The sequence below is a fragment of the Diuraphis noxia genome, unplaced genomic scaffold, assembly GCF_037042655.1.
Source record: "Diuraphis noxia isolate RWA-SAM2 unplaced genomic scaffold, SU_Dnox_SAM2 contig0004, whole genome shotgun sequence".
Taxonomy (NCBI): domain Eukaryota; kingdom Metazoa; phylum Arthropoda; class Insecta; order Hemiptera; family Aphididae; genus Diuraphis; species Diuraphis noxia.
The window spans coordinates 5,943,605-5,955,155 of NW_028301714.1; the positions used below are offsets into that span (position 1 = coordinate 5,943,605).

Consider the following 11,551-nt stretch of genomic DNA (forward strand, 5'->3'; position numbering starts at 1 on the left):
AAAAAAGATATATAATTTATAAAATATCAAAACATTGTTTAAAATGATTAAATATCAGATATGTAAATGATAACATAAAACACTTTTAAAATATGTATTGCTAAAGACTTATAAATCACTTAGCTAATGGCCAGATGGCCTAAATACAGAAATTGTATATAGGTTATAGGTAAAGAAAAAGAAAAAGCAAAGACAATTTTAAAGGATTGTGTTGATTAAATGTGTGTTTTATTATAACTTTCAAAATTAATATTCCTTAAAACAATAATTGTAATTATTTTACAAAAATGAACCAAATATTGGCCACCGATGATGTTAATTAAATAACAGAAGGTAAATAATAACAAATTGCAAGTATCAATTAGGTATTATTATGAATGATAAATAACAATACCAGATGTCTAATTACATGACACTGATGTGTATGGATTATATTCTTTTAATATGAGTGCAAAAATGTACATAGATAGATATTTTTACTTAAATTGGTTTTTAAATTAGTTAATTAAATTATTAATAAATATTATAGTCAGAGGATGATTTTGATTAAAAATAAACAATTACCACAAATTTAGCATTGCTGGTTATGTAGTTAACTTATTAATCAAATAAGCATGTTGGCTACAATTTTATCATATTCGACATGCACTATAAATCAAATAGTACCTAAAACCTAGGTATTATTCTGATAATATCATTGTCAAATAAGTATATATAGGTATATCTACCTAGTTTCAAAATTTAACCAGTTAGGTCTAAAATCAGTCAATAAATAACTAAGGATTAAGCCATAAGCTTACTAAGGGCTGTTCTTACAATGTTCGGTTAACTGTTAACAAACACTTAACCGGACATTGTAAGAACCAGCCTAAGTTTGTGTGTGGGTTGACATTTCCACAAATAATGCAATAATATGGTATAGGTAGATACTCATTGTAACTAACTGTATTCTCTTTTATAACTAACTGTAGATCTTTATTGGATCTCTTGTCATTTAAATACAATAACTGTCAATTACATTTCTAATTATTACTTTGAAATCCAATGGAGATGAGAATACATCTATTATTCATATGATTTAATCATAGTCACTAATTCACTATAATTATTATTATGGAGAATAGAGAGAATTTTTACTAAAATATTTATTTAGGTTAAATTATTGACATTTAAACTATATTTTAAATATTAGTTATAATATATAGGTAATAAGTATGTTTTAAATTAACATAACATAACTTATTTTAACAATACATCCAAGTTACGCATAACACATCTCAAATAACAATCTTGTGATTTTACAAATCATAACATTTTAAAAATGTTACTAAATGTTAGAAAACCTGCAACTTCCACATATCATTTATTGTCCTAAAAACTATATTTTGGGTAGGTACTTACTACTTGTCTGTAGTCCTGACTACCATGGGTCTCAATTTTGTTACCTTAACTATCATCCGATGAAGCGACTACTTACAGTTAAAAATTTGATTATCCCTATTACCTGTTGCTTACCACAATGATGTCTACACTTTTAAAAGCTATTTTAGTCTTATTAGTTACACTTATACCTTACTTTGGAGCTCCGCTAATAAGAAGTATTTATATTTCATATTATATAACACCAATACATATATTCTAGTTAAACATCAGTGTTTAAGAGTTAAATGATAAAATATAGATTTAAAAATCAATAAAACAATGTTGTGCTATCGTAAGAAACAGCCCGATAGATAGGTAATGAATAATAATAATCTCGATGATAATATTAGTGACAAGTATACACTCACAGTCCAAATGTTTCTTTTTCGGTCCAATCAGCTCTTCGGTGGTGGCCTTGCACACAGACTTGGCCAGACCTTGTCCAGCCAAACTGTGTCGGGCAGCCAGCAGTCTATCTTGTATTGTTTGACCAGCCATCTCGAACGACCCTTCGCGTATGAGTGCTTCGCGGTTTTCGTTTCTCCTTCTTTATCTGTGTCGTTGGTTTACCGTCAGGCAGACTATCTACCTGGGCGGTTAAGACGAGCGTGATCCAGAAACAATCAACCTGATCAAACGCTCGGGAACGGGTTCACGAAGTATTTTGCACGCAGTCGATTTTTTTTTTCCTCAACCGTTACGCGAAGTCAAGGGGAGACTAGAAATGGTAGAAATCCTAGCTAACGTCGTCTGTGGTGGACTGCACTGCCGTCTCAGTCTGCTTACTGCTAGCCAGTCGTAGCCCGTCGCCGACGTTCCTGATGGCTGATAATAATAATAATGAGAATGACAGCGATGAAAAAAAAACACACACGCACACGAACACGGACTACCTACTTATCACGGTTCAATAAGACCGTCGTCGAATTTGTTTTGCCGGTAGATCGCAGCCGCCTCGTCATATGTGGACGATGTCCTAATAATAATAGGTATTATAATACGAAATGTAATTTGGTGGCGGTGGTTGTGTGAGTGGTAATCGTCGTCGTATTCGTACGGCGCAAACGGACGGACAGTTGCAATGCTCTCCGTTTCCCGCTTATGGACGAGTACGAAAGGACGAAAGGCGAAAAATTATGTTTGGGGAGGTTTCGAGACAAGATTCTGTTTGCGACTCACGTCTCAGTGTCTCACTATAGTCACTCACTGGCCACTATGACTTGCGAGTAGTTGTGACTGTTCCGCAGTGGGGTTTAGCACTTTCCCACCCGTTCGCAGGCGCGAAAATATTTCCTAACCATTTTGCGCTTGCGCTCACGGGGTCATGGTCGAGTTTTCCCCACCCCCGACAACCTTCACGGTTATCACTCAAATGTCTCAAATCCCGCCCGACTGATAAAGTGATAACCAAAAATCGTTTCTCCGAGACCGGAAACGCCAACTTCACAGTTCCGGTAATTGGACTTCATCTTCATGTTAATACATTTTTTCGACTCGCAAGTCTCGCACTTTGTAGTCGATCTTTATTGGTGTTTTTGAATTTCGGACGAAAGTTATTGTCCCATGGTAATTGACGATTGATGAACTCACATAATCACGTAACGTGGCGGAGATAGACGAGTAAACAACGCTTTAAATAGTAAACTTTCATAACGATGGTTCGAACTGCTATTTTGTCCAGATCCAGTTATCGACTATGTAAGCGATATGTGGCTGAAAAGGTAACGACTAAATATGTTTTAAATCCTAAGCAGAGCGATGAGTTTATTGATTTTATAATGATGTGTGTGTTTTTTGTTTTTGTATACACGATAAGTAGACAAGTAATCGAAATAATGCTTTGATTTTAAACTCAATACCTACATACATCGAAAGGAAGGTGAATATTGTTGGTGAATTCAGGTTGTAGGTATAAGGGAAACTTAGAACTTTTACTCAAAATCTATTTTAGTTCTTGAAGTGACTTTCAAAAAAATTACTGTAGATAAGTACATGTAATTTTCGCTAAATATTTATATTGGTATTTTATAGACATCATACGATTTTCAAAATATTTTGACTCTTGTTGAACTATTTTTAGGCATTATATAATTTTTGAAAAACTTGTAATTGTGTTACAAGGTTCCTTGAAAGTCTCATTGAAAGTTGTTGTTTGTGGGAATTTAAAAAAAAGTTGAGCGTAAATACAAAATAATTTTTTATGAGTGTCTGAAGTTGGAATTAAAATACTAATTAAAACATTTTTTGTAGGTACCTATTTAAAACTTTACAGTATAAAATGATATAAAAAAAAAATATGATAATATGTAAATAATATTACTTCAACCTACCGGCTACTGTGTTAATAATAATAATATAATTTAAAATATACTTAACTGAAAAACCGTCTTCATTCAGAATCATTTTCCTTTACAATTTTTATTATATCATTTAATTCAAATTTAATACTATCCATTAAAATGACCCATTTGTAACCTACAACTGTATAGGTGTATAGCAGAGTGTCACCCACTTACTTTTTTGTCTTTTATTTAAAAAAAATCAATACATTTTATAAAATCATTGTTGGAAAAATGTAACTTGAGAATAATTAATTTTAAGTTAAAAAGTATGCTTCTAATCTGTTTATTGAGCAATTCAGATAATATGTTTAATACCCTGTTATATACAATATACTCACATACATAACTAGTGCCCTAGACTTTATCATTTAATATTTATTTTATTTTTGTAAATACTTTTATCATTGGAAAATTTACTGCCAATTTCATATTTAACTAATATGTGTTTGCCCAAAAAGTTATGTGTCAGATAAAAAAGAAAAAAAAATTATTTTCCAATTGTTAAAATTTTAGTAAAAACGATAATTTTTGTAAACAACTAATATAATATTTTTTTTTTTTTTAATGTGTATATTCTATTGAATTTGTTTGATATTTTGGTGAATTAAATTTTGATTTTAAAATGTTTCAGGTTGCCTGCGCAATTAATAAAAATTCAAAAGATGTAGTAAATGATTTCATAGCTAATCTGAAAATAGGAAAAGTAAATTCTATGAACGATATTGGTTTTCACATGCCTCTTAATATTCTTCAAAAATATTTTGGAACAAATCCATTAATAGATTTTAAAATACCAAGTCACGAAATAACAACTTCTCAATTAAATCCACAACATTTAATAATACATTTAAATAAACATGAGTTTATTAACGACATACTTAAAAATAATATTGATATAACTTGTCAACATTGTATACAGAATTCTAAACCTTCCATCATTGATTTTAGGTAATTGGTAAGTTTAATATAAATAATATAATTACTTTAAAGTCACTGATCATTATATAAAATTAACACATATTTCACTCATTACAGTTCTCCAAACATTGCAAAGCCATTTCATGTTGGTCATTTACGTTCAACTATTATTGGAAACTTTATTTCTAACTTAAAAAATTTTATCAATGGCCGTGTTATACGCATTACCTACTTGGGTGACTGGGGACCTCAGTTTGGTTATACCCTACTAGGATTAGAACAAATGAAACCAGATATGTCTAATAACGATATGACAATAGAATCTTTACACAATGCGTACATATTAGCCAATCAAATGGCAAAAAATGACTCGAGCATTCATAATAAAGCTAAATCTATATTTAAAGATTTAGAGTGTGGTAATTCTACCTCTGATATTATTAACTTATGGAATGAATTTAGATCAATCACTATTAATGAATTAGAAGTTATTTATAAGAGATTGGGAATAGTCTTTGATGAATATGAGTGGGAATCAAAATATTCAAAAGAAAAAATTCAAGATGTTCTAGATCAGCTCAATAAAATTGGCTTATTAAAACGTAAAGAAGATGGATCTACTGTTGTGCTTTCTAATAATCAAGAAATCACAATTTTAAAAAACGATAACTCTACATTATACCTCACACGAGATATTGCTGCAGCACTTAAACGCCACAAATGTTATGGTGCTGAAGATTTATTTTATGTTGCTGATAATACTCAAGGCAAACATTTTTACTTACTAAAATCCATAATTGCACAAATTAATTCAAATATAAATGTGCATCATATTCCATTTGGAAGGATACATGGTATGAGCTCAAGAAAAGGCGAGGGAATATTGTTAAATCAACTTCTAAATCAGGCAAAATTCACTATGAACTTGAAAAGAAAATATTCTGAAAGTTGGTATAAATATAATATGGTAATAATTAGAGTTAAAAACTAATTGCTCATATATGTATACAAATATATGTTTTTCTGCAATGGTTATAAAATATCAATTCATATTTTGAAATTTTTTAATTACAAAGATTAGGTAACATACTTGTGCATATTTTAGTATATTTTACAAAAACTAATAATTTACAACAAATTTAAACATTTTAACAGTATGATTATGATATTAGGATATATTCTCAAGTATTATAATCATAGACATGTTCATACTTTGGTAGCTGAGGGGGCACAACAAATTTTTAAATTGTGAGACCTATTTTTAATTTTTTTTTTTTTAGAAATTTTTAGACATCTTTATGTTACAAAATTCACAATTATAGGAATATTTTTTAATTATGATCAAAAAGTATAACCATTGTCAAAACAATAAAAATACCTTTAAAACTAAATTAAAAACAGATACATAATATTTATAATATTAACTAAACATGTTATATAGTTATAGAGAATTAATTAACATAATATTATTATGATACTATAATCACTAATTAATAAATTCTCAAATATAAATAAAATGTTCTATTAATTGTGTGCAGCTATAAATCAAGGTACAAAAATTGCAATCAATCAAATCTATAGGTACTGCAGGGGACACACAACATTTTGTTTGAAGCACAGTCTAGGGGGGGGGAGGGCAGCAGTGGCCACTTGCCCCTCCCATAAACACGCCTATGATTATAATTTCTTCCTGTTTTTGCCCCCTATAATTTTAGCAAAATATTATTAAGCATATTATAATATTTAAAATAAGTACATATTGCAATAAGTCTTGAATCCTATTAATAATTGTTATTAATGTTATTATTATCACCCCTTATTTATTTTAATTATTTTCAGCTACCAAAAGTAATTCAATGGATGATAATGAAGTCGCAGATATATTAGGAATATCTGCTATAATAATAAATGATCTAAAACAAAAACGAAAAAAAGATTACAATTTTTCTTGGGAGTCAGCATTACAGGTATCATGTTTAAATTTTTTTTAATTCAACAAACCTAGTTTGGTTTAAGATATTAATTATTTTGAGATTCTGAACGAAGTGATGAATGTATTGATTTTACAATGATGTGTTTTTTTTTCTTTGTGTCTGTGTACTGCATAACTAGTCGAAATAATGCTTCGATTTCAAACTTTTGAGGTGGTTTCCGATGTAAAATTGCATTATAGAGGTCAAAAGTAAACATTTTCCAACATTTTTCAAAAAAATCGAGAAAAACAAAAAAAAAATGACAGAAAAACGGGAATTTTTACGCAAAATCAGTTTTCAACCAAATCGATTTTTTTATATGGTTGTAATTCAAATACTAATCACTGTAAATACTTGAAATTTTCACCAAATGTTTATGGTAGTGTTATCTATATACAGTTTAATTTTCAAAAATGTTTGTGTCGGTAAAAAAATGTTGAACGACCAAAAAAACTTGAAAATTTAATACAAGGTTCCTTCTGAGTTATTCTTATTGTAGCTAAAAAAAATTAAAAATCATAAGTCACGATTTTTTTTAATAAGCGTTTATAGTTCAAAATTTTACGAAATCTGTCCAAAACGCGAAAATTTGCAAGTAATTTTGAAGTTGAAAAATCATAAAAAATTTTGCGTTTATAACTAAGGATTAAAAATACAACAATAAGTTTTCCTTCAAATAGCTATAGAGAAAACTCGAAGTATCATTATAGGAAAAATTTTAAGTGCGTTTGAATTTTAAATTTTTACGAAATAGCGTAACGATAACGATTTATCCTCAAACGATTTTAAATATTTGTTATTATTCAAAAAGTATAAGTCGTATATACTTCAAAATTTTATCAGTTATTTAGATTGGCATTTTCTTTACATGATTTAATTTTCAAAATGTTTTGACTTTTTTTGAGATATTTATAGACGACTGAAATTTTCAATTTGTTTGAAAATTTTTTTTTGAAGTGTGGATAAAAATGTTTTGGCCCTATCAAAATACTTGAAAATTTAATACAAAGTTCCTCATAAGTTATTATTATAGTGATAAAAAAATTATAAGAATACATAGGCACAATTTTTTTTTATTAGTATTTGAAGTTCAAATATTGACTTAACACGTAAAAATTACGGCAATTTTCAAATTATCTTAGATCGAAATTCATAAAAGTTTTTCTTTTTAATTCTATGATTTGAGAATTTAATACAAGGCTCATAATATATTTTTACAATAGCAGTTGAAAAATAAAATAAATGTATTGCCACAATTTTTTTTTACATGTATTCAAATTTTAATTTTGACAACATACGTAAAATTCACGAAAATTCGTAAATTATTTTATTCTAGAAATTCATAAAAAATTTTCCTTTTATACCTAAGATTTGAAAATTTAATACAAGGCTCCTTACAAGTTTTTCAATCTTTATCACAAAAAAAATGTCCACCGGAAATTCAAATTAAATTTTTATTAACATTTGAATTTCAAATATTGACAAAAATTCGTCAAAACCATGAATATTTGCAAATTATTTTGTAGTTCAAAATTCATAATATTGTTTGTATTTATATCTAAGGTTATAAAATTTAACACCAAGTTTTCCATAAGTTTTGCTTCAAATAGCTATAGAGAAAATTTGAAGCGTCATTATAGGAAAAATATTTTGAGCGTTTGAGTTTTAAATTTTTATGAAATCGCGGTAATGATAACTATTTATCCTCAAACCAGGTATTCGTATATCTATGATAATATAAGGTATTATGAATTATGACAACTATATGATAACTACACTAATTGATTTTATCTATTCTGTGGATTAACCGTGCCTTATGCAAAATGCGCCTTAATTGAAAAATAAAATATTTGTTTCAAAATATAATATGTGACAATATTTAAATATAATATATCCTAGACTGACAAATCATCTCCGTTCAGAATCGTTTTTCGTATACTATGATACCTATCATTGCATTCAAATTTAATCCCATCCATTACAGTAACCTACTGTACAGCAGAGCGACATACACGACTGACCCGCTTTTTTTTTTTTAATATTTGAATAGTTATTTTAAACATGTATTTTTGTTAAATGCTTAAATATTTTCAAATATTCTTTTTTTCAATTCGAAAAGCTAAATCTTGTCAAAATGAAAAAATTGACTTCCACTTTTCTCTCTTTAACGCCTGGGGTTGTACTCAAATGTCTTACAAGTACATTATATAGTAAATTTAACATTCAGCAGAATACATGTAGCTCCATCTGCTTAAAAATTAGAGTGAACTGACCTCTTATAAAATTTAAAGGTAAGACTATTATCTAGACAACTTTATATGCTTTTTATTATATATTAAATTTAAAGTGAGTTATGAGTATTTTAAAATTGTAAATTTTTTGTGCATCTTAAAATACTCATAACTTCCTTTAAAATGTAAATATAATAAAAAGCATATGAGGTTGTCTAGATAACAATCATACCTTTAAATTTTATAAGAGGTCAATTTACCCTAATTTTTAAGCAAACGGAGCTACACGTGTTCGGCTGAACGTAAAATTTACTATATAATGTACTTGTAAGACGGAGACAACACATGCGGGTATCACGTCCTCTTAATATTTATACTGTTGTACCTGTCTCAGTGGGTACTCTTTTTTTTACTTACTACCGTAACTTGACTTTTATTTTATTTATATTGTTCTTCATCAAGTATCATTTTAAAATTTCATTAAATTTATCTATTGATTGTTGCATAGCTTTCGCTATCTCTGTTGCCATAGATGTCATCAGCAAATTTGACACAATGGATTACTTTTCCATTTATTTTTATACCATTGTTTGTACTTTGAATACTTGAACAACTTCTATGAATATATTGAATAAGTAGGGTGACCAAAAACAGTCTTGTTTCGCTCTTTTTTTGGTTTCTGACAAACTCTTTCTCTAATTATTGTTTCTTGGTCTTTATATAATTCTATAATAATAATTTTTCTGTATTTTTCCAATACAGTTATCGATAGTTTAATTTATTTTTTAGGTGAATGGAGATACTGGCATTAAACTTCAATATACACATTGCCGTTTAATAAGTCTAGAAGATGTTAATTCTAATGTAACCTTACCAGATGATGTTGTTCCTGAATGCTTTACTGAAACTGTCGCATTAGACTTAATTTTAGAAATATGTCGGTAAGTTATTTTTAACAATATAAATTAATCAATAGACAATAATTTTTATCAACTACTATAGTGAAGTGACAAACTGTACATACATTTTAAATGAAAGAATTTTCATTATTTTGTACTTACCACCACTATCCCCCTTTTTAATTACAACAAAGTTATAATGCAAATAAAATGTAGTCGAAAGAGCCAAGTGGTTGTGCCTTAGTATATAATTCTGCGCCACAGTCACCACCCCCTTTGAAAATTTGAGCCCTTCAACCCACTACTGTTATAGTACCTATTACACATTGATTATATTTCTGATATGCCAATCATTTTTTTTATATGATTCTGAAAATAATTACTGATGGTTACAAATTTGATGGAAAGTCTACTTGTTGTTGATTTGTTGTTGACTTTTTTTCATTTTTTAAATTTAAATTCACCATTGAATGTAGCAATTTGAAAATTTTTTAATTTGTTTGTTCAAGTCTAAAAATGTAAGATATAAGATATTTGATCTCGAGTAAGTCTCATAAAAAACTAAAATTTGTATTCATTAATCTTTGATTTAACATAATATAATGAATATATTGCCTAAAAACTATAAAGTAAATAAAAAAAAACATCAATCAGCCTTTCTGATCTTTTAAATTGCAGTTGATTGAAAATTAATAACATTGTCTTACCTCTTATTTTGTAATAATTAAATTATAATATTATTTTGTTTTTCAGATTTGAAGATATATTAAATGAAACAAACCAGGAATTAGAAGCATGTATTTTAGTCAACTATTTATTTCGATTATCCAATTGCATCAACAAAGCTTTAAAAGTTTTAAATGTTAAAAATTCTAGCAGTATTGTTGCTCAGCAAAGAATTTTGTTGTTCTGCAGAGCAAGAGAAACACTTAGTTGTGGAATGAAAATTTTAGGATTAGTTCCATTAAAATGTATGTGATTAATAGCTTACTTACAAATTTTTGTTCTACTAGACAAATGTGAAGAATATAAATAATTAATAGTTTTTTTGAATGTTTTTACTTTAACTTTCATTCAGGGATTTCCAACCAAATCATTTATTCGGGTTTTGAGTACTAAATGTATTTGGGTGTTCAAACACTGAAGTAAAAAAATGTAAATGAACGTTAGAGTTTTAATAACTGTTATTTCATGAGTTAATGATGGTTAATATGGGTAATGAGTAGTCTAAAAAATACAAATATTTAAATTTCATTATAAGCTAAACCCTACAAAAAATTTTAAAAACTTATTTATTTTATTATTTATAATGTGCAACAATTGTTTTGGACCAATATAATATACACTAATAAAGTAATGAATTATATATATATTATAAGAAATAATTTAACATCAAGTGATTTGGTTTAATCCTTAATCGGAATCAAATGATTTTGTTGGATTTTATTTTTAAGAAAATATTTATTAAATATACCAACAATTGATTATAAAATTGTTCTTGTCAATACTATTGTTGATATTGAAGACCTACAAAATCAAACTAATCACAAGAAATACAAAATGATATATCACATGAAGATTGCAAAAAACAAAATTATTTGTGTTTCGGGTTAATTTGAATGTTTTGAAAGCAGAATTATTCAGGTTATATGGGTTTTGGATGTTTGATTCTTAAGGTATTTATAATTTATGGTTGTTAAAAGTTTGGTAATTTAGGTGCAGGACCCTGCTTTCATTTAATCTTAAAACCTACTGTAAATATATTA

The 11,551-nt window shown here is 27.8% G+C and overlaps 2 protein-coding genes across 9 annotated transcripts in view; one reads left to right on the top strand and one right to left on the bottom strand.

The window, feature by feature from the left end:
* lap (phosphatidylinositol-binding clathrin assembly protein lap) overlaps positions 1 to 2,632 on the bottom strand; it is a 28,119-nt gene extending 25,487 nt beyond the window's left edge. For 5 of the 8 annotated variants that reach the window (XM_015520234.2, XM_089227323.1, XM_089227320.1 and 2 more), the window contains exons 1-2: positions 2,320 to 2,630; positions 1,791 to 2,247 (exon numbers count right to left, since the gene is read on the bottom strand). In XM_015520234.2, the coding sequence (XP_015375720.2) occupies positions 1,791 to 1,920 (130 nt within the window). In that variant the 5' untranslated portion in view covers positions 1,921 to 2,247; positions 2,320 to 2,630. Of the gene's footprint in view, positions 1 to 1,790; positions 2,248 to 2,319 lie in introns of all 8 variants that reach the window. The other 3 variants (XM_089227321.1, XM_089227319.1, XM_089227324.1) reach the window with 2 other exon arrangements.
* Positions 2,633 to 2,804: 172 nt separating this feature from the next.
* Positions 2,805 to 10,832, top strand: ArgRS-m (arginyl-tRNA synthetase, mitochondrial). Its single transcript, XM_089227327.1, has 6 exons — positions 2,805 to 3,143; positions 4,396 to 4,712; positions 4,800 to 5,629; positions 6,522 to 6,649; positions 9,676 to 9,827; positions 10,539 to 10,832. Exons 1-6 carry the CDS (start codon positions 3,078 to 3,080, stop codon positions 10,762 to 10,764), a joined length of 1,719 nt encoding a protein of 572 aa, XP_089083453.1. The 5' UTR covers positions 2,805 to 3,077; the 3' UTR covers positions 10,765 to 10,832.
* The last annotated feature ends 719 nt before the right edge of the window (positions 10,833 to 11,551 follow it).